Consider the following 21,256-nt stretch of genomic DNA (forward strand, 5'->3'; position numbering starts at 1 on the left):
CCAGGGATTTGCGGGGCGGCGGGGGTGGGGTTGTTTTCAAAGTGCGGGGCCCTGCGGGAGCGCTAGAAACAACCGCAGCTCCCTTAGGCTTGGGTAGCTGCAGCTGCAGGGCTCCCAGCATTCTCCAGGGAAGCTGGGCCCACAGGATCTACCTGCCTCCTTAGTAAGTGGCGCACCATGGTGCGGCGGCGGCGGCGGCGCCGTGCACCACAGGCAGTGAGCATGGAACCCAGTGCCATGCAGATGGCCAGACTGGCAAGGAAAGAGACCGGGCCGAGAGCGTAGACCACCGCCAGGTCTCGAGCTGCGAGTGACTGAGAGCAGTGTCTGAAGGCGGCATCCGGAAAGGCTGTCAGTAGGCTGAGCGTCTGGCGTCTTGGAGACACGCAAAACAGGGTCTCAGTTTCTGCGGGACACAGGAGCGGCGTCAGATGGCAGCAACTGCACCAAACATTATCCGTCCTGCGCCCCAGATGGCTCACCTGAAGCAGGACGCGGGTGCTTGCGCAGCCAGGTGCAAAGCGGGCGCAGAGCGCAGCTGCACGCCCAGGGATTGCCACGCAAGCGCAACACGTCGAGCGCGGGCAGGCTATTCAGCAAACCCGCCTCGAGCGCCGACAACGAATTGTCCTGCAGGCTGAGCACGCGCAGTAATGGGAGCCGGCCCAGGATCGAAGGCTCCAGAAGCATCAGCCGGTTACCCGCTAGGGAGAGGAAACTCAGCGCGCGCAACGGCGCGAAGGTGCCGGGAGACAGAGTTTCCAGCTGATTGGCGCTCAGGTCCAGCCACTGCAACCCTCCCAGACCCCAGAAAGCTCGTGAGTGCACAGACCAAAGCCGGTTCTCCCGGAGGTCTAGGTACAGCAGCGCGCCCGCGTCCGCGAAGGCGCCTGGAGGCAGTGAGCTCACACGATTGTGATCCAGCAACAGTGAGCGTACTCGCCAGCTCAGGCCCGCTGGTACCGTGGGCAGCGCGAGTGCGGAGCAATTGGCCTTGCCGCCTAGGGAACACGAACATGCCTCGGGACATTCGGGGGCCACCGGGGATCTGGAAGGGGAAGTTCCAACGTGCTCCTGGGTCCAGACTCGCTTCAAGGATAACAGTAGCAGTAGACAGAGTTGCGGCGGAAGCCGGGAGAAAAAAGAGCCCCACATGGGGGCGGCTTGAGAGCACAAGACGACCTTGATCCCTGTGCTGCTTCGGGAGTCCAGGTGACCTGTCGTTTGTCCCTGCCTCGCCCGCACAAGTATTAGCTCTACTGCCCAAGCACAACAGTTTTCTGTCCCACAGCTGGTTCCTTGACTTGGGCGGGGGCTAGGCACAGAGCCAATACCCAACACCGCCAACCAACCACCTGTCCAGGGCTCCAGCCTTGGCTTGGCCCTGAGCCCGTAAAAGCGCTCCCCTCTGCAGACCTAAAGAGCAGGATCAAACCCACCAGTACCATATAGAATGCAGCCCACGGTGCCTTGCTCCGTACCCCACTTAACTCCATTCCTATTCAGCAAAAAGACCCCACAGGGACTGTCCCAGTCCCTTGACACAGGTAGAGGTTTAAGCACACAATAGAGCCTTAAAGAGGATGAGACCTTGCAGTGTAGGAGAGACTACACACCTAAGGCAAAAGAGGCTCCACCTTGGAGCCTTGAGGACAGTGTCAGTGGACAGGGGCACTGCCCTAAGTCTGGCCAGTGCAGCTCTCTCTTGACTTGTCAGCATACAGGGTATAGGTCCTGTTAAGGGGAAATCTGGGAAGGTGGGAGGGCCCAGGACCAGCCATCTTTGTAAAACCAACAGTAGGAAGGCTCAGGAAAGAGATGAACTTGCCAGCTGGGCTAGGAGCTAGAGAAACCCCAAGGGTGTGATTCAGTGCCCAGGGTGGAGACGCCCACTATGACCCATGCACAAACACTACCTCTTGAGGGCCCTGCAAGAAGGACAGTGCATAATCACTAAATACTGTTTAATTTCCAATCCTAGCTTTCCTCCGCTACTCTGGGGGAGGGGGAGGGGGAGGGGTTGGAGGTGGCTGCTCCAGAGAAACTTCCATGGGGAGGAGACCACGGCCGTCCAAGGATGTCATCATGGATACATCCAGCTCAGGGTCCATGAGGTGGGACTCCATGTGGACTGAGCGCAGGTCTATGCGATCTTCCTGGACCCCGAAGGGCCCCGCCAACCTGCATTACGGGCTAGGTCAGCCTGATCTGGCAGCCTTGGCTGCCCAGGGGAAGCCAGCTCTTGACGACATTGCTCTCAATGCCATTGTGAACTGCACTTTCAGGAGGGGCCAGAGAGAGGACACAGTTCACCCTTGAGGCTTCCCCTGGCACACTTACCTGTTTTCCACGCGTCCTGGGCACGTATCACTGAGGGACAAAAGGAGGTGTGAATTCTGGGGAAATGCTTATCCCACATGCGTAGAAGCCCCCCTGGAACCTCTTCCTGGAACCCCCATCACCTAACACGCACCCTGGAAATCACTATCCCCAGCCTCTCGTGACTTACCACCCCAGGAAGAGGCCCCTCAAAGCATGACTAATAATAGCCCAGGGCCAGTAGCATGGCCTCACCCCCCACTGCACCCAGTGCCAAGCTCACGCACCCCTTGGCTCGAAAGACACCAATTGCCACAACAACGAGGGCACAGAAGCAGCTGGCACTGACACCAGCCAGCACCACAATGAGAGCAATAAGAGCCTCGCGGCTGAGGCCAAGGCTGCATTCACAGTAGGTTCCAGCTGCAGAAACAAGACCACAAGACCAGGGGCCAGTCACCGGCCTGTGGAGGGCCTCAGACCCATCCACCCACCCCAGTGGCCCTCAGAAGGACACAAATGGCTTGCCCTGCCTGGAAAAGGGAGGGGCTCTGGCCGGGGGTGGGGAGCTATCAGGAGGAGGCACCTGCAGCAGGGACGAGCAAAAGGGTCAGACATATCAGGGCAAGGGGGCTGCCAGCTGGGCAGGGGTCAGGCTGGGGACAGGGGGCCATGTCCAGCCCCCAGCCCCGCCACATGCCTCTGGACGGAACTCATTGGAAGGTGCTGACCTCACAGTGGGGCTGTGAGGCAGAGGGTGTGGGGGCAGGGCCTCAGAGCACCCAGGCAGGCTTGAACTTCCTTCACACTTGGATGCTGGAGTTCCAGAAGTCCTGGGCAGACAGGCCTGGATGTGGCAGGTAAAGGGGCCAGGGTTTGCAGGCTCTGGGCAGATCTCAGTCATGGGAGAGTAGAGGCTACAGCTTGGTTTGTTTGTTTTTGTTTTTCGACACAGGGTTTCTCCGTGTAGCCTTAGCTGTCCTGGACTCGATTTGTAAACCAGGCTGACCTTGAACTCACAAGAGATCCACCTGCCTCTGCCTCCCGAGTGCTGGGATTAAAGGTGTGCCCCACCACGCCCGGCCAAGGCTACGAGCTTTCGTGACAGGTAGCACTTCCAGTTAAATGGGTGAGAAACCTACTTTGCCCTCTGATGTTGGGGACCATGGTCTCAGTTTGCTTTTCAGCATCAGGAAAGCAGAGCTCTGAGTCCTGCCAATAAGCCCCTCCCCAAGTTGAGACAGATAACGGAGAAGGGGGCAGTGGAAGGTGGGGTGGGTACATGTGTTCAGTTGCTCTTCTTGGTTGCCTTGGGGGGCTGAGCTCACATAGCCCTGAAGGCCCAGGTCAGAGGACTGCTGCTATGGAAGGAATCCTTGATCATCCCCTGCGACAGTCACTGGCTACATGCGCCTGAGCAGGATGCCACGTCACACCCTTACAACATCCCCACCCCCCACCCCCCACCCCAGGGAGCAGACGGTTGCAGCGTCTGGTTCACACGTGCTGTGTCACTAGTCAGAGCTCAATGCTCTGAGGGTCTGTTGCCTCCGAGATCAGATAGCCATTGCCCAAGGGTACAAGTTTGCCTATACACTGGCACCATGAGGGTTAACCTACGCCTCTGTCCCAGCCCCACCCTCTCAGAGGGACCTGCCAAGCAAAGTAAGAGGCCCGTAGGAGGAAATGCCAGCCTGCAGCTCACTGAGCCCAGCCTCCTGCCAACTGGGGCCAACGGGGTGCCAGGAGGGCAGGGCACAGCTTGAACCCAGTGGCTCTAATCACTGGGGACATCCCCGACGGCAGGCAGACACAGGTGCCCTTCTAGGCTTGGTAGTGTAGGAAGAGCTAGCAGCTCCTGACGTGGGCTTCAGTGATGAGGAGAAGCAAGCCTTCCTCTCATGTCTTTAGGACACATCCACAAACTTAATCTGAAGGAATGCAGACCAGAAGGTGTGCCTGAGGCCCAGGGCTGGCACTGTCTCCCTGCCAGGCCAGCCTAGCAAGTTTACATCCTGGTTAGGACAAAGGCACACCCGTCTGTGGTCAGGTTGTATGAGCCGGATAGAAACACTCTGTGGAGGGAACTTCGTGGCCCCTGCTGCCAGCAGATCTCTTGCAGCAACAGCACCCTAGTTGGGTGGGGGACAGGGTTTGAGGACTGGGAGCTAGAAGAGAGCAAACCCCATTTCTGAAGTACTGTACACAGTTTCCTAGGTTTGTGGGAACCCTTAGGCCTATGGCCAAGGTTGTGGGCCTAATACCTACTTCCACGCTTTAAAACCTGAGGCAAGATCCCTCTAGAACAAGACGGGTGAGGTGAAACCCTTGAAGGGGATCTCTGCTCAGGACCCAAGCGCAGAATAAGCCCAAGCCAGTAGCTGAGGATGAGAGAGCTGGTGGTTCTGTAGCACCAGCTGGGGCTGAGGGGACTCAGAGGGGCATCTGGGGGGAGTGGCAGCAGCTAAAGATGGGTGTGGCTTGTGGCCTGGCATCCACCTTGGGCAGGGTGTAGGTGTGCCAGCAATGATTCCAAAGGGCTTTTGTCTTCTCTGAGGATGGCACCTCAGGTCAGGGTATTTCCTGCCTGACAACAGCTGTTCTGGGATAGAGAGACGGGAGCCGTGCTGTGCTCCACCCAGGTTCTGTAGTCTAAGGTGAGCACAGACCCAAGGTTGAGGAGGGCAGGACCAACCTGTCCTCAACAGGTGTCTGGGACCCAGCCTGCTCTCAAGGGTGGTTGAGCCCTAACTTGAGGGAAAGGACTGCATTGCTTCCTGTGGTCTCCTCTCACCCGTGCCCTGGTCCTGTTCTTCTGACTGCAGGTCTGGGGGACGTGGAAGTGTGGCTAAGCAGCATGGCCACATATCCTGACACAAGACAAGGTCTAATCCTCTGGCCACTAGGGTACGTACTTAAGGAGCTCGTTGACTAGACACGAGGAACGCACTTGTCTCAGGCTGCCTCCCCTTAGAGGGTCTGAGAGAGTGCAAATGTCCTAACAGCACAAAGCCTCACACTGACTTCACACAGGCTACTGCAAGGGAAAGACCCAAGAGTTCTTTTAAAGGCCACAAGAGCAGACTGCGGCTACAAGTCTAACTCCGGAGACTGGGCAGCCAATCCTATTCATTCTTGTCAGAACAAGTCCCTGCACAGGTCCTGGGCAGGCCACAGAAGACAGCTCCAGGGGATCTATTGCTGAAACACAGAAGCGCAGGCTGAGGTCAGCCTGGAGGCTTGGGGAACCCAGACCCTGCATGGTAGGGTGGTCAGAGAGGGCAAACTTGTATGTGTTCATGGGGCACAACAAACTACACCAAAGGATGAACCACTGCTTTTATTTGTCCTCTGGGTGTTAGGCAGGGGGTGGGTGGGGCCTGGGCACAGGGACAAGGAGACAGAACCTGAAAGGGGCACCTCAGCTGCAGTTCTTGGGCAGGCGGTAGACACCCGCAGAATAGATGAGCTGCTGGTCGTGGACCTTCTTCTGCAGGTAGCCCTGGAGCTCCTGCAGGTCAATCTCTGCCAGCGCTGGGCCAGTCACCACAAACATCCGCAGCATGCTGTAGATGCGCTCCAGAGAGAGACTCTCTAGGTTGGTCAACATGGCCTGGATGTATGTCCAGAAGAGCTAGGAACAGAAGCCAGGCATGCTCAGTCAGCCACCTACTGGCCCACCCCCAGCCCAGTGTGGAAGTGGCCAACGCACCAGCAGCTCCTCTTCCTTCTGGTCAGCCTGGGAAGCCATGCCCGAGTCGCTCTCATCATCACTGTCAATCAGCACCATGTTGTCCCTGTCCTGGGGCCGCTCTTCCTCAATGACAGAGAAGGTACCTGGAGGCTCCTCCCGCAGCACACCCTGCTGCAGCCACACTGACATACGCCTTCGCAGCAGTGCCACAGGCATCTTCACCACCTTGCTCAGCTCCTCCAGGGTCCAGCTGGCTGTGTGCAGAGCCACAGGACTCAGGGTACACTGGAGGGTACACCTTCTCCAGCACCAGTTAGCCAGCGGGACCACCACAGGGCTGTGCACTGTCCTGCATGACTCACAGGTGAAAAGAATGGCTGCCACCCCTAGATCCTGCCTACACAGGGGCAGGGGAGAAGCAGTGTGTCACCTCAGTTTATCAACTAATAGTGTCTAGCACTGGCCCAAGGCTGTGCGTTCAAGACAGACCGGGTGGGGTTCTGTAGACTCACCTTGGTCCTGGAAATACAGCAAAACTACTGCCTGCACTGGGGTCACTGCAACAGACAGGGTGCGGTCAGCCAGCTCCACATCCATTGTCACCAAGCCCAGGGTGTGCTTCCAACTGAGGGTCCGCATAGCCTGGGCAGGAATCATCAAGAATAGTCCAATGGGTTCCACAGGTCCAGAAAGAGGCACAGACTCATATGCCTTGCTTCCTCGCAAGGAATGGCTCTAGCACCAACGGCCTGTACCAGTGCCATCCCTGGCAGGCAGCTAGTCAGCAGCAAGAGCAGGAGACCTGGCTCCAGTGCCCAGCTCCTGAGCAACCATGACTGAACAGTAGGCACCACTGATAAATCATGTCCCAGGAGCTTAGAACATGAAATACTTGCAGACAGAGTCAATATAAACATAATTAGTTAAGAAGAGGTCATGCTGAAGTAGGTAGGTTTTAATTTAATAGACTGATGTCCTTTTCTTGAAAGAAGATTAAAGCAGGGATGGAAAAGCCAGGCATGGTGGCACACACCTTTAAACCCAGCACTTGGGAGGCAGAGGCAGGCGTTTTGCTGTGAGTTCGAGGCCAGCCTGGTCTACAAGGTGAGTCCAAGACAGCCAAGGCTACACAGAGAGACCTTGTCTCGAAACAAAACAAAACAAAAAAACAAAACAAAACAAAAAAAACAGGCACAGAAGACAATGGCTAGCTATGAGAGTATGGTGACATACCAAAAACTGGGGAAAATGAGTACTTCATTAAAGGTGTCAGAAAAAGCACAGCCCTGCCAACACACACCGGATTTCTACTTCCCAGAACTAAAGCAATATACTTGCTGTTTAAAACCACCCGGCCCAGGACATTTTGTTATACAAGTTATAACAAATAAAGATTCTGCTGTGCAGCAGTGGCCCACGCCTTTACTCGCAGCACTCAGGAGGCAGAGGCAGAAGGATCAGTCTAAAGTCCCAGGACAGCCTGGGCTACACAGAGAAACTGGCTCAAAAACCAAAAATAAAGGCCAGGCATGGGGGTGCACGCCTTTAATCCCAGCACTCGAGAGGCAGAGGCAGGCGGATTGATGTGACTTTGAGGCCAGCCTGGTCTACAAAGTGTGTCCAGGGCAGCCAAAAGCTATACACAAAGAAACCCTGTTTCAAAACAAAGAAACAAAACAATATATTTTCGTTCTAGGGAGAAAGATATATAAATACATCTTATTATATAATATATAATACTGTTATATAAATACCTGAAATATAGTCGTGGCTTTGCACAGTGTAGGAGGACATAAAAGTGAAGCCCTAGATTTGCTGGAGACAATTGCTATAACATGGAACACAAGGATGAAGTTCGGGTAAAGGATCAGGAGGGAGAAGAGCTTTGTCGTCCTAGAGGCCACACACACAATGGAGGACAGTGCTGGAAGACGTGGACGTAAGAGGACCTTCTGGTGAGGAAGGATCAGGGGGAAATGAGGGACACCGCGGGAAAGCTGGCAGAAAACTACCAGCTTGGGCCCAGATGTTTCGTAGAGACAAATGTGACTTGTAGATCCAACTGATCATCTCAGCAGAAACTGTTAACATGGACAGACAACCCTTCGGTCTCTCTCTCCCTTAAATTTCTTGAGACAGGGTTTCTCTGTGTAACCCTGGCTGTCCTGGAACTCACTTTGTAGACCAGGCTGGCCTCGAACTCAGATAACTGCCTGCCTCTGCCTCCCGAGTGCTGGGATGAAAGGCTGCGCCACCACACCCAGCTCCCTTTCCCCACATTGTTTTTTAGACAGGACCTTACTATATAGCCCTAGTTATCTTAGCACTTGCTACATACAAGCTGCTAGCGCTGCTGCTGTGCCCGTCTTCCAAGTGCTGGGATGACAGGCACGTACCCCCGCACCTGACTCAGGACCATGCTATCACCTTGGACACCTAAACCTCCTGGGAAACCACCAAGGTTTTGGGCTTTATGCCAGCAGCAATGCTAACAGTTTAAATGAAAGAGACAATAGAGAAGTCCATATTGATATGTGATGTTTCTTGGTAAGCCAAGAGGACGAAGTACTGAGCCAGGAGACTGTTATCAGACCTTGAACACTCAGAGAATTCCTTTTGTTGGGCGTCAGATTTGCTTTGGGGCTCATGACCCTTCTACTCGCTGCCTTCAGAATTGCCTATTTCTAAACTAGACTTGCTTCATCACTGTATTTGGATCAAAGCCACCTGACAGTACCAAGCTGAAGAAGAAACTTGCTTCAAATGGGGAAGAACTGTTTCTATGGAGCTGGCCTGGAACTATATGTCCTTCTGCTTTAGACTGAGTACAGGGATCACAGATGTGCACCACCACACCTGGATTAGAAGAGATTTTTTGATTTAAGAATTCATGTTGAGCCGGGCGGTGGTGGCGCACGCCTTTAATCCCAGCACTTGGGAGGCAGAGACAGGCGGATCGCTGTGAGTTCAAAGCCAGCCTGGTCTACAAAGTGAGTCTAGGACAGCCAAGGCTACACAGAGAGACCCTGTCTCGAAAAACCAAAAAAAAAAAAAAAAAAAAAGCATGTTGAGGGCTGGAGAGATGGCTCCGAGGTTAAGAGCACTGGCTGCTCTTCCAGAGGTCCTGAGTTCAATTTGCAGCAACTACATGGTTGCTCACAAGTAACTACACTGGCATCTGATGCCCTCTTCAGGCAGGCACACATGCAGGCAAAATGCTGTATACATAATAAACACATCTTTAAAGAGAAAAATTCATGTTGAGGCTGGGCATGTTGGCATACATCTTTAATCCCAGCACTTGGGAGGCAGAGGCAGATGGATCTCTGTGAATTCAAGGCCAGCCTGATCACAGAGTTCCAGGACAGCCAGGGCTACACAGAGAAACCCTGTCTCGAGGGGGAAAAGAAAACTTCATGCTGAGACAGGTACTGTGGCACATGCCTGTAATCCCATTACTCTGGGAGGCAGAGGCAGGCAGATTACTATGAGTTCAAGGCCAGCCTGGTCTATAAAGCAAGTCAGGGACAGCCAAGGCTACACAGAGAAACCCTGTTTTGGGAAAAACAAAACAAATCAAAACCATACTAGAAAAAAAAAATTCATGCTAAAGTGTTAACCTTGGAGATACTGGTACTGGCTAAATGTGCTTTGCTCATGGGAATACTGTCATGGGTCAAACTATCTCTTCAAATAGTAAAGCCCTAACTCCAGTGACATTCCAAGTCCTATCTCCTTATTTGGAAGTGCAGTCATTAACTATATAATCTGTTAAAATGAGGTTTTCCTGGAATAGAATAGGTCCTTAGTATCCTAAGACACAAAGAAATGCATTTACCAGCTGGGCGTGGTAGTACACGCCTTTAATGCCAGCACTCAGGAAGCACAGGCAGGTGGATCTGTGAGTTTGGGGTCAGTCTGATTTACAAAGTGAGTTCCAGGATGGACAGAGCTACACAGAGAAATCCTATCTTAAAAAAAAAAAAAAAGGAAAGAAGGAAGGAAGGAAAGCAGGCTACTTTACCCTAGCACATTCTGGGGGAACACAACCTAATAATATCATTACACTTCTAATCTGGCAAACCCTATAACTTTTAGTATTTTATTAAGGCAGTGCCCAGGACACCGATTCCACTGCTCTGGTGGCCAAGTGATGCTCTTAGTCCCTCTGGACCCTTGTTGCTCTTAATGAGGCAGTAGCCACGGCTTTCCCTGGTTACATTGGTTCTAAAGCTATGACCTGCAAAAGGGGTACAATACATGGGCTGCACAGTCATCCATCCACAGACCCAGTAAGATCTTCTAGAAGCTCTTCTGGTGAAAGATAAAAGAACTGTGAAGCCAGGTGTGGTGGCGCACGCCTTTAATCCCAGCACTCGGGAGGCAGAGGCAGAGGCAGGTAGATCGCTGTAAGTTTGAGGCCAGCCTGGTCTACAAAGTGAGTCCAGGACAGCCAAGGCTACACAGAGAAACCCTGTCTCAAAAAAAACAAAACAAACAAACAAACAAACAAACAAAAAAGACCTGTGGCCAGAGGCCTGACCTTTTAGCATAACCCTGCCATTTACCAGAGCCATTCCAGTATCTAGCTAAAATGGAGCTAAAGGACCCTAGAGTGTGGCTATCCTAACTCTTTGGGCCTGATCAACAAGATGTGTTCAAGCAAAAGCCGGGCATGGTGGCGCACGCCTTTAATCCCAGCACATGGGAGGCTGAGGCAGGTGGATCGCTGTGAGTTCGAGGCCAGCCTGGTCTACAAAGTGAGTCCAGGACAGCCAGGATAACATAGAGACACCCTGTCTTGAAAAACAAAAAAGGAAAAGAGATGGGATCAAGCTATGTCTGAGTCACAGGCAGCAAGTACCTCACACTACCTTAGTAGTCAGAGGACAGCGGAAGAACACATTAAATCCACAGGGCTGGTCACTCAGACATCACCAACCTGGAAGTGGCAGGGCTATGGTGCTCAGAGACTGCTAACTGGACACACTGCCATGCCAAAGCAGGACACACTTTCACCTGGTGTCAGTCAAGGCCACACGACCATAGCTAGACTTTTCCAGAACCTGAGCCAGAGTTGAGGACAGCAAGGTTCTCATAACCACTGACACAAACACTGCCCCCTTCTGTGACTTCCTCAGTCAGGGCCTCCATCTGGGTCCCACTCTGCTGCCCCTTGAAGGAAACGGCTTCTCAAGTTCTCAAGGGCTCATCCAGGGTCACAGATCCTTAGCTTAAAGCAAAAGGTCCCACATGCTTTTTCAGTCAGGGCCTGCCCCCTAGACCCTGGGTCCTACCGCCTTCTCTTGGCACGCAGAACACTCTAGGCTCTATGCTATGGTCTAGAATGGGCGTCTCCACCTGTGGACTGTCAGCCTTGTGCCTCCCCTGCCACCGCTGACCACAAGCGCAGGAGGAAGGATGCTTGAGCTCGGCACACCACCCACTGGAACTCCAGCGTCTACAACATCAGCTGTGCCACCTGGCCACGTGCCACATGAGCTCAGCCCACGTGGGGTGTGGTGATGTGACCAGGAGGCCCTCTGGCTGTACCTTCAGCTTCTCATACTTCTTGCAGTAAACGTCCAGGGCCGCCCTGATGTCCTCGGGGACCTCCAGCTTTTCATCTTTGAAGGGAGGCCAAAATTCACTGGACAGTATGACCGCATAGACCCCAAATGGGGGCTGTTCCTCTACAGGCCGCTTCTCATCCTCCTCACGGATATTGGCGTTGATGCGGCGGGAATCTGCCATGTCCTAAGAAAGGGCACCTCATCAACGGCCTGGGCTTAATGGTAGTGGTAGAGTGGCAGCTGGCCGGGCAGCCCTGGATGTTTTACCTTGAGCATGACCTCACAAAAGTGCATGGGGGCTTCACCAAAGCGCAGCTTCAACAGCTCCACATTACGGATCTCCCTGGAAGAAGAAGTTTCTGGGAGGGGCTTGCGGTGTGCTGCCATTTCAGCTGGTACCCTAAGCAGACGCTGTCCAAGCCACCTGCTCAGGATACGCTTGGGCTGGAGGGAAGGCAGGAAGCACACTAGGCCAGAGCCAGTCATCTTGGCCTGTGCTTAAGGGCAGTACTAATCATTTGTTTCCCTACAAATACAGAATGAAGGCTTTAGGCCTCAGCGCCCCCTGGAGGTCAACCGGCCCCTTGCCTTACCTCTCAGGGCTGAAACTGAACTGGTGAAGGAGGCGGTCTGCGAGCAGTGAGCGGTACTCATTGATGAAGAGGTCCTTGCTGCCATAGATGCTGACCAGCAGGCTGATGATGTCTGAGGAGCGTCGCTTGGAACTCGACTTCCCTGAACAGTACAGGGGTGGAGGGTATACCACTAGTTCCTTGACAAGGACAGTGACACCTCAGAGTTCATCTGCTGGAGACAGCAGTCCAGCATAGCCTGAAGGGCTTGCTCTCCACGTTCCAGGCAGCTGGGAGTAATATGCCTCCCACTAAGCCCAGTGTCGGTTCCTAAGGCAACTGTTCTGATCCACAGTGCCTTGTATCTCACAAGGACCTTCCCGGATTCTCAATCAGCCGTAACGAATAGAACAAAGGTCCTTGGGTTTTCCTTTAAAAGGCTGCTAAGAGCTGAACAGGACAAAGACTCCACAGCCATTGAAAACCCACCAGAGTGTGGCCAAGCAAGAGATGGGACCTGGCCAGAGGATGCTACCTTATATCACGTGAGAACCAGGACCAAATCACAGGCAGAAGTGAGGTAGGCGGCCTCCCATGCATCTGTTCCCTCAGGTATAACCCACAAAGGCCAGATAGTGAGGAACATATAGCCAACAGACTGGCGTTCAGCACGGCCCTGGCCTCTGACCGCTCATGTTTAAGGAAATAGCTGCTGCTGCAGCATGGGTAGCCACATACATCATCAGAACCCCACAGACCTACAAAGAAGCCCAGGAAAGAGCAGGGTTGAGGCCAAGCGGTAAACTGACCTGGATCCGCATCCACAGGGTCAGGGACCCAGTCTTCGGGCTCGCCAGAATCATCCTCACTGTCCTGGCCAGTCTCCAGACTGGCCGGGTCAGTCTTAGATAGCTCAATAGCCAAGTCCCCAGTCCCATCCGAGTCCCCTGTCAGCCCAGCCACAATCTGCCGTACTGTGTCCTCTCGTGTCCTGCCAGGATTGAATACGGCTGTCCCCAACTGTGTATGGGCATCATGACTTCTGCTATGGCGCATCCTAGTGTGGTCAGTGCTAACTAGCATGCACCAAAGCCATGCCCATCTGGCTTCATAGAAAACAGGGAACCCAACCCAGCACTGCTCTGAAACATGCAGGGGGGGCATACTGCGAAGGGCTCAGAGACCAGGAAGCAGAAAAACCAAACCCAGAGCGGGACCTGACACCATCTGCCTCTCGGGTACTAGGGTCACCAATCCCTAATCCTATACACTCTGCAGCTGAGGGCTTTCGGGCGAGCTTTGCCAAGAAATCCACCACAGAGGTCACAGAGCTCCTTAAGGCAGAAGCGGGACAGAGACCAGGCCTCTTCTCATTTGTCAGGTTCCATCAACAAGGTCAGGCCCTGGATAAGCTTCTCTTTGTTGTACGAACAAGAGAAGCAGGCCCTGACACTCTCCCCCTTGCACACGCGCGCGCGCGCGCGCACACACACACACGTGTACACGCATGCACACACACCAGTGGTGGGAAGGACAATTACCTAGTGCTAGCAAAAAGAAAGGGGCTCCCTACCCTGAGCCAATCCAGCTCAAGCCAGGCAGAGCCTCCTGTCTATGGCATGCCAGGGCTCAATGTCTGACCTCTGCAAACACAAGCAGAGCTTGGCAGAGAGAGCCAAGTGGCAGTGGCACTTACCTCAGGTAGCGACGGATGGGCTCACAAGCCACCTCCAGGATGACCATAGAGGGATCTAGCACACGTAATGCCTTGATGGCAGAAATGTAGAGAGTGATGATGTCACATGTGTTGACACCTACAGAGGAAGAGCTGGAGGTCACACAGCGGCCTGGACAGCAGCCTCCTGAATGCCAACACCTGAGTGGGCACCTGGCCACACTGGTTATCATGGGACCCTCATTCAAGGAAACTACAGAGTTAACTTCGTGTCCCCCACCTCATCTCAATCCATTTATAGGTACAGTCTCTAGAATTTTCCAAGGAACAGTCTGTTGTGGTTTGTTGTAGAATGTCCCCTATAGGCTCATGTTTTGAATTCTTGATCCCCAACTTGTGTTGCTATTTTAAAGGCCCAAAATCCTTTAGTAAGCCAGGTATAGTGGCACATGCCTTTAATCCCAGCACCTGGGAGTCAGAGGAAGGTGGACCCTTATGAGTTCAAGGCCAGTCTGGTCTATATAAAAAGACCCTGTCTTAAAACAGTAACAGCAACAGGAGCCTTTAATAGGCAGGGTTTACTAGTGAAAGTAAGTTACTTCCTTAAGTTTTGGTTTCTTGCCATGTGCCTATGCCACAAACCTTCTCCATTATGATGTAATGGACTGTAAACTTCTGCCCCGAAGTTGACTCTGCCATATATTTGGTCATGGACACATGAGCCTTGCCCTTACCAGGCAGCATATTCTGAAAAGATCGCATACCTCCCCTGGACCAAAAAAAAAGGCTCTGACTCCTTCCAAAGACAGATAAAGGTCAGGGTTAACTCAGCTCTCCCAAGGACTTCAAAACTTAGGGGTTTTTTTGTTTGTTTGTTTGGCTGGTTGGTTTTTTGAGACAAGGTTTCACCATGTAGCCTTGGCTGCTCTGGACTCACTTTGTAGACCAGGCTGGCCTCAAACTCACAGCGATCTGCCTGCCTCTGCCTCCCAACTGTTGGAATTAAAGGCGTGCACCATCACGCCCGGCTCAAAACTTGTTTCTTAACATGCTCCTTTAGCCAGGTGTGGTGGCACACACCTTTAATCCCAGCACTCGGGAGGCAGAGGCAGGTGGATCGCTGTGAGTTTGAGGCCGGCCTGGTCTACAAAGTGAGTCGAGGACGGCCAGGGCTACACAGAGAAACCCTGTCTCAAAAAACAAGCAAACAAACAAACAAACAAACAAGCGATTGTTCCTTTCTCAGGCCCACAAACCCAGGGATAAGAACTGCATGAGCCCTGAGGGCTACTTGAGTGGCCAGTCCTCAGTGGCCACACATGATACCTGGGTGGAGGAGCCGCGTCTCTAGGGCCACCTTCAGGGATACAAGCAGCTGCTGCCGCTGATCTGTCCTTTCCAAGCAGTACTTAAGGTCCTCGATGGCTGGGCGAGAGTCTGGGAAGTCTGGAAGAGAACCACGCCACAGGGACAGCTAAGTGAGAAGGTATAATAAGCACTCAGTGATAGACCTAGTACAAAACACACACCTGCAGGGCCCAGACAAAAGCCACCATGAGGTAAAAACTGTTCTACTGTCAATGCAACCTTCACTCGACGCCAGTCTGGGCACAGTTGACTGTTTGACTGGAGGAACACTTTGCCAGGCCAGCCCACTACTCTCCATCCACTGTGGGTCAGTAGGGCAGCAGTAAAGCGGGGGGGCGTGCTGAAGCTCACACAGCAGGCATCCCTCCTGTGGTGTACAGTGGTACCTCAACTGCCCCCAGCTATACTAGCTCTCGGAAAGGCATGCATCACCATCACCTAGCATAATCTTGGTTTTCTTAACATTTAAAACTTTCATATATGCGGCCAGGTATGGTGGCGCACGCCTTTAATCCCAGCACCCTGGAGGCAGAGGCAGGTGGATCTCTGTGAGTTTGAGGCCAGCCTGGACAGCCTAGGACAGCCAAGGTTAACACAGAGAAACCCTGTCTCGAAAAAGAACCAAAAAATAAAAAAATAAAAAAAAGAAAGAAAAGAGTGGAAACCCAGAAGCACCTGCTTGGCGCTGGGCTAAACTCTGAGCCATGTCAGAGAAGGTCCAGGCTCTACTCAACTCACCACCACGCTGACACCTGAAGGTAAAACACAGGAAATCACTGGACAGGGTGGGTCCTGCAAGAGAAGAGGCAGGACCAACCTCTGATGATGCTGAAAAGCTCCTCAATGCGTAGGCTGGCGTAGATGCGGTAGAAGAATCTCTGGACGTGGCAGCGCCAGCGACGCAGCGTATTTCCAGCTTCTGGAGAAGTTGGTCTGGTGGGGTTGTCTTGAAGGAACACTTTGCCGAGCCAACCCACGACTCTCTCGATCCACTGTGGAAGATCATTAGTGTGTGAGGTGTGACGACACGTCAAAGCTCCAGCCTCAACCAGTAACCACACACCTTTGGCAGAACCCTAGAGTAGCCCCCACCTGTGTCTTGAGGCTAGATGCATCAAATCTACACTCCACTGCCCAGGGCTCAATACAACTACCCAAGAATTTCCAGGCTCAGACTCTAGGCCAACACTGTTTGGGACACTCACTTTGATCACTCCCCATCATGACTCATCTTCATCCACAGCGGACGAGACACACTTGAAAAACGGGAGGTAGGGAGTGAGGCAGAGACATGGCATACAGCTCCGTGAGGCTGAACCTAGCCTTTTCACAATGCTGGGAGCCCCATAGCAGAAGTACACAGCACACCTCAGCAACCTGGGCAACCAGGGGCCTTCACTGGGATACCCTAGCTCCGTGCCAGGGTAGACACTGGTTGTAGGTTAATCCCCAAGGCTACTGTTAAGTGAGCATACATTCTGTAGGGCAGTGGAAAAGAAAAGGGTCTTGTAGGCCTGTCTTACCATATCTGCCTGAGGAAACCCCGTGGAGCCACTACTGGCCCAGGCATCTGCTCCTAGCCACAGGATTCTACACAGACCTATTTAGTACATGCCCGATTTGTCCTTGTCACCAGGGTCCAGGGTTGGCCTCTACACAGGACCAAGATAACCTCAACAATCACCACTCTGGTCAACCTGCCTCCTATTTGGCATCAGGTCTGGCACAAATCCACTTCTGCCCTTAACAGGACACAGGCCAGGGAGAAGACTCTCACCTTGTGGAACTCGCGCAGGAAGGAGCGCTCATACTCTCCTCGGCAGCGGTCTTCCATCCTTTCCCGGGTCACCTGATGCAGGGTGGTTGTCACAGCCTCAGCACTGACCCGCTCCAGCAGACTGAGTCTATGCCTAAAGGAGATCCCTGATCATGGAAAACCCAACACACCACCTCTGTCCCTTACCTTCCCATAAGGACATGCAGCGCATATACCCAATACCTATGCCCAGGACAGTGTAAACTTGCTATACAATAATCCCTGGCTACGAGTATAGGTGGAAAACACCTGACCAGCCAGTTTACTAGCTCTATTCAGAGGTATATGGAATTCAGGACAAATGGGGCATCCATAGAAAATGGGACAGGCCAGCGGGCAGAACTTACAGAACCTGGCTTAGCTGGTGGAACTGCTCCAATGCCTGTCGGCACCAGCACTGCTGTTTGTCACTGCCACATCCTGCACACAGAGGGCTCTGTAAAAGTCGGTAGTACCTGCGGCGGGCATATCGGCTGTCTAGCTCACCCTCTAGTTCCGGGTCTGTGCCCCCTTCTCCTTTCCTCTTACTCTGCATATAGACTCTCAGGAAACGGCCATAGAGGCGCTGGATCATCTCCTGGAATGTTCTGGGGGTGGAAAAGAACAGGACTCCCCGCAACATGGTGTGAACTTTCTCCCGAAGCCCCTGAGCTCCAGTGCCCATCAGCAAGCCCAGACGAGTCCATTTCTCCAGGAGTTCTAGGCTATGCAGGTAGGGATCCAAGCGGCTTTCCAGAAGGCCGAAAGCATCCAGGAGCAGGAGAAGGCATTGGGGTTCATCGACAGAGTTTTCGCGCTGGGCGATGGCATTCCAGAACTCCGGGGCAATGCTGCCCTGAAGGTCGTTCTGCAGCACCTCCACGAACCACTCCTCCAAGACAGAGTGCAGACCGTGGCCCTTCAGAACCTCTACCGCTGCTCGGAGCTCTTCTTCCTTTGGTGGGACCGCACCGCTGGTCCGGGAAGATGCCTGGAGCAGGGAAAATCATAAGCAGAGGGGCGGAGTCGGGGTAAAAGGGGGGTGGGGGAGGAAACAGCAGCCGAAGAGCCGCCAGTAAACCAAACAAATCAGAATGCTGTGGGAGGAGACAAGGCCACTACATGCAGCCTGCACAGAGCTGTGAGGACCAAAAAGGGTGCACTCCCTAAACCTCGCAGATCTGCACAGGCCCGCCAACCTTTCCCCGGCCTCACCAGCCCCAGCGCGGCCGGTGGCACCAGACCAGTGCTCACGGTATTCCAGGCAACCAAGAGCTCCTGTCCAGGCCTAGAGTCGCAGTCATCAGCGGAGGTGATTGCCGCCGGCGCCGACATCGGCACAGCCGTCCCCGCCACAACCTCGGCCTCCATCAGTGTCCACAGAACAGACCCGCCCAGCGTGGCGCACCGTGATGACGCAAGCGCGGGGATCGGCGCGCGGCTGTGACGTCGATCATGCGCGCGTTTTTGTGGGCAGTGCGCAGGCGTGGGCTTGCCGCACCGGCGGCGGTTGGGGCTTCCGGACACGGCGCGGACCATGACCCAACAGGGCGCGGCGCTGCAGAACTACAACAACGAGTTGGTCAAGTGTGAGCAACGGGAGCTGGAGGCTAAGGGCCCCGGGCCGGGGTCCGGCCGAGCCAGTCGGGAGGCCTCGCGGACACTCCTCACGAGCCCCGCTCTGCGGCTTTCCCCCGTGTCGTGCTGCTGGTCGGGGTCCGTAGCTCACGAGCCCTAGCTCACACCTCTTGTCTTCCCGCCCATCCTAGGCATCGAGGAGTTGTGTCAGAAGCGAGAGGAGCTGTGCCGCCAGATCCAGCAGGAGGAGGACGAAAAGCAACGGCTGCAGAATGAGATGAGGCAGCTGACGGAGAAGTTGGCCCGCGTCAACGAGAACCTGGCGCGCAAGATAGCCTCCCGCAACGAGTTTGACCGGACCATCGCCGAGACGGAGGCTGCCTACCTCAAGGTGGGGCTCTCGGATGTGCGCCGGCAGTCCGCGGTAGCATCTAAAGCTAGGGCCCATTGCTGTTCAGAGGCTGTAGGCGGGACAGTGGGCTCCGGGATCCGAGAGAGGGGAGCCGCGGTGTGTTGGAAGGAGTACACAGTGTGGGTCAGAGCTAACCCAGCCATTGCAGGATGGGAGGAAGGGCAGTGGGACGGAGGGAGGAGGATTTTACCCACTCCCCTGTGGCCGGTTGGCTGCAGCACAAATGGCCAGATTGAGATTCCCGTCCCCGAGGCGATGGGACCTTCCAACCAGGGAAATAATTTTATTTTATTCCTCTGGCCCCAGATCCTGGAGAGCTCTCAGACTCTGCTTAGCGTCCTCAAAAGGGAAGCTGGGAACCTGAGTAAAGCCACAGCCTCAGACCAGAAGAGCAGCGGAGGCAAGGAAAGCTGACAAGTGGCTGTCCCAGCCGCCTCTTAAATGGCTGCTCAGGCCCCAACACGTCTGCCCTAAAGCGTCTTTCTTCTTCGTGGCCTCAGATGCCTTCTCGGTATCTCAGGTCCCCAGAGGGCAACTTGTGACCTCCACCTGCCTTGGGTGACAAGAAAAGCTCTAAGACAGTCTATGGGAAAAGGGGTTCCTGGCTCTGTACTCAAAAGTACCATGGGGACCCTGAGCTCCCGGTTAGCTCCATTAGGGGCCTCTCTCTGACGCTCCTGTAGCCCCTTGGGCTGCCAGGGAGGTCCTGGTCTTTGTCCAAATACTGTGGGAGCCCCTCACTGTGTCTCCTCAGCTGCTAGGGGCTTAGGCCAGGCATGTCCAGGAAAGAATCTTGACTCCAGAACCAAAACCTAAGGGCTCATCCCCATGGCCTCTGGTGTTTCAATAAAGATGTTTTGCAAAGATCTGTGGCATCATCCGCCAGCTACCATGTATCCTATTGGTAGGGAAGGCCTGCGGTTTTCCCTGACTATCCCATCTTCAAAACAGAGCTGAGGATGCCTACCTCATTCAGGCCAGCCATAGCCCGTAACTCTCCTTGTAAAGCTGTTGGCCTTTTCCCTGAGTCTAGCACACAAACAACTTTTCTGTGGGGGGGCTTTGCTATACCACAGTGCTCAGTACAGAGCTCAGAGACAGCTGGAAACACCATATACCAGCTGTTCTGGTTCTCCGTCTCAGCATAGGCTGGGATTCTTCATACAGCATATCCGTCCCTCAGTACCAAGTTCTGTGTGGTCCAGTGCACTGCTACTGCTGCCAGGGCCCAGCTCCCAACCATGCTGCTTACTTCCTAGTTCCGTGTGCCCTGTAGCCCAGCCCTTTGCCTTGGCTTCTCAGGGGCAAGTTTGGAATTACTTGTTGACCAAGAAGAGCCATAAAACAGGTATGATTGTTTACACCTATAACCCCAGCATTGAGGAAAGAAGGTTTGCCTTAAACTCAAAACCATTCTAGTCTGCAGAGTAAACTGTAGGCCAGCTTGGGATGCAATGTGAGACACTTCTTCTTTAAGACCCTTTTGTTTGTTTGTTTGTTTGTTCAATTTTTGTTTTTTTTTTTACCGAGACAGGGTTTCTCTGTGTAGCCTTGGCTGTCCTAGACTCTCTTTGCAGACCAGGCTGGCCTCGGACTCTCAGCTATCCGCCTGCCCCTGCCTCCCGAGTGCTGGGATTAAAGGTATGTGCCACCACACCTGGCTTGTGAGACCCCCCCTTTTTTTTTTTAAATCTATGTACATTGGTGTTCTGCCTGCACATATATATATGGGGTGTCAGATCCCCTAGAACTGGAATTATAGACAATTGTAAGTTGCCATGTTGGTGCTGGGAATTGAACCCAGATCCTTAGGAAGAGCAGCCAGCGCTCTTAAGCCCCATCTCTATTGCCCCAAGGCCCTTTTTTTGTTTTGTTTGTTGTTATTTGAGACAGGGTTTCTCTGTGTAGCCTTGACTGTGTTGGACTCCCTTTGTAGACCAGGCTGGCCTCAAACTCACAGCAATCCACCTGCCTCTGCCTCCCGAGTGCTGCGGTTAAAGACAAGCACCACCATTGCCAGGCCTCTGAGACCCTTTCTTAAACAAACAAACAAAAAATCCATAAAGGTAGGTTTATTCTCTGAGGGAAACATATGTAACACTCCACCTGAGCCCACTCAAGCAGTACATCTGCTCTTAGGTGACAGGAAAAAGACTTGCATTCAGTTTCGATGCCACTTTGTATCTGGAAATAGCCCTGTCTCTGCACTGGCTGCCCAGGCCTCTGAGAACAGTTTCCAAGCAGGCAGCTCTGCAGCTCCCTAGACCCTT

General features: G+C 53.6%; 4 protein-coding genes across 5 annotated transcripts; 1 reads left to right on the forward strand and 3 right to left on the reverse strand.

Moving 5' to 3' along the window:
• Positions 1-69: 69 nt before the first annotated feature.
• On the reverse strand, positions 70-1,155 carry LRRC26 (leucine rich repeat containing 26; the record flags this gene model as incomplete). Its single annotated transcript, XM_084799851.1, has 2 exons — positions 70-406; positions 483-1,155. 2 exons carry the CDS (start codon positions 1,153-1,155, stop codon positions 84-86), a joined length of 996 nt encoding a protein of 331 aa, XP_084655977.1. The 3' UTR covers positions 70-83.
• A 639-nt stretch (positions 1,156-1,794) lies between these two features.
• Positions 1,795-3,150, reverse strand: TMEM210 (transmembrane protein 210). The gene is made up of 5 exons (XM_084799852.1): positions 2,906-3,150; positions 2,607-2,742; positions 2,341-2,370; positions 1,955-2,181; positions 1,795-1,918 (listed from the first exon to the last, which is right to left on the reverse strand). Exons 1-4 carry the CDS (start codon positions 3,015-3,017, stop codon positions 1,992-1,994), a joined length of 468 nt encoding a protein of 155 aa, XP_084655978.1. The 5' UTR covers positions 3,018-3,150; the 3' UTR covers positions 1,795-1,918; positions 1,955-1,991.
• A 2,494-nt stretch (positions 3,151-5,644) lies between these two features.
• On the reverse strand, positions 5,645-18,535 carry ANAPC2 (anaphase promoting complex subunit 2; the record flags this gene model as incomplete). Of its 2 annotated transcripts, XM_084800127.1 has the most annotated exons (14): positions 5,645-5,953; positions 6,032-6,267; positions 6,526-6,655; positions 11,567-11,770; positions 11,854-11,929; positions 12,180-12,321; positions 12,968-13,149; positions 13,855-13,972; positions 15,160-15,279; positions 16,019-16,193; positions 16,979-17,111; positions 17,365-17,437; positions 17,546-17,987; positions 18,212-18,535. In XM_084800127.1, the coding sequence occupies 14 exons, from the start codon at positions 18,533-18,535 to the stop codon at positions 5,741-5,743; spliced, it is 2,568 nt and encodes an 855-aa protein (XP_084656253.1). In that variant the 3' UTR covers positions 5,645-5,740. The 2 variants fall into 2 exon arrangements, with proteins under 2 accessions (XP_084656253.1, XP_084656252.1); XM_084800126.1 differs by having other exon boundaries at positions 17,365-17,987.
• On the forward strand, positions 18,454-19,850 carry SSNA1 (SS nuclear autoantigen 1). The gene is made up of 3 exons (XM_084800130.1): positions 18,454-18,585; positions 18,766-18,965; positions 19,293-19,850. Exons 1-3 carry the CDS (start codon positions 18,534-18,536, stop codon positions 19,398-19,400), a joined length of 360 nt encoding a protein of 119 aa, XP_084656256.1. The 5' UTR covers positions 18,454-18,533; the 3' UTR covers positions 19,401-19,850.
• Positions 19,851-21,256: the final 1,406 nt, after the last annotated feature.

Source organism: Acomys minous (assembly GCF_964271855.1).
Source record: "Acomys minous genome assembly, chromosome: 10".
In the NCBI taxonomy this organism is placed as follows: Eukaryota; Metazoa; Chordata; class Mammalia; order Rodentia; family Muridae; genus Acomys; species Acomys minous.

Coding starts and splice junctions, on each gene's coding strand:
- SSNA1 (XM_084800130.1), top strand. CDS start 18,534: ATGACCCAACAGGGCGCGGCGCTGCAGAACTACAACAACGAGTTGGTC. Junction 18,586..18,765: donor CAACAACGAGTTGGTCAAGT/GTGAGCAACGGG, acceptor CGCCCATCCTAG/GCATCGAGGAGTTGTGTCAG. Junction 18,966..19,292: donor CGGAGGCTGCCTACCTCAAG/GTGGGGCTCTCG, acceptor CTCTGGCCCCAG/ATCCTGGAGAGCTCTCAGAC.
- TMEM210 (XM_084799852.1), bottom strand. CDS start 3,017: ATGTGGCGGGGCTGGGGGCTGGACATGGCCCCCTGTCCCCAGCCTGAC. Junction 2,743..2,905: donor TTTGCTCGTCCCTGCTGCAG/GTGCCTCCTCCT, acceptor TTGTTTCTGCAG/CTGGAACCTACTGTGAATGC. Junction 2,182..2,340: donor CCAGGACGCGTGGAAAACAG/GTAAGTGTGCCA, acceptor CCCGTAATGCAG/GTTGGCGGGGCCCTTCGGGG.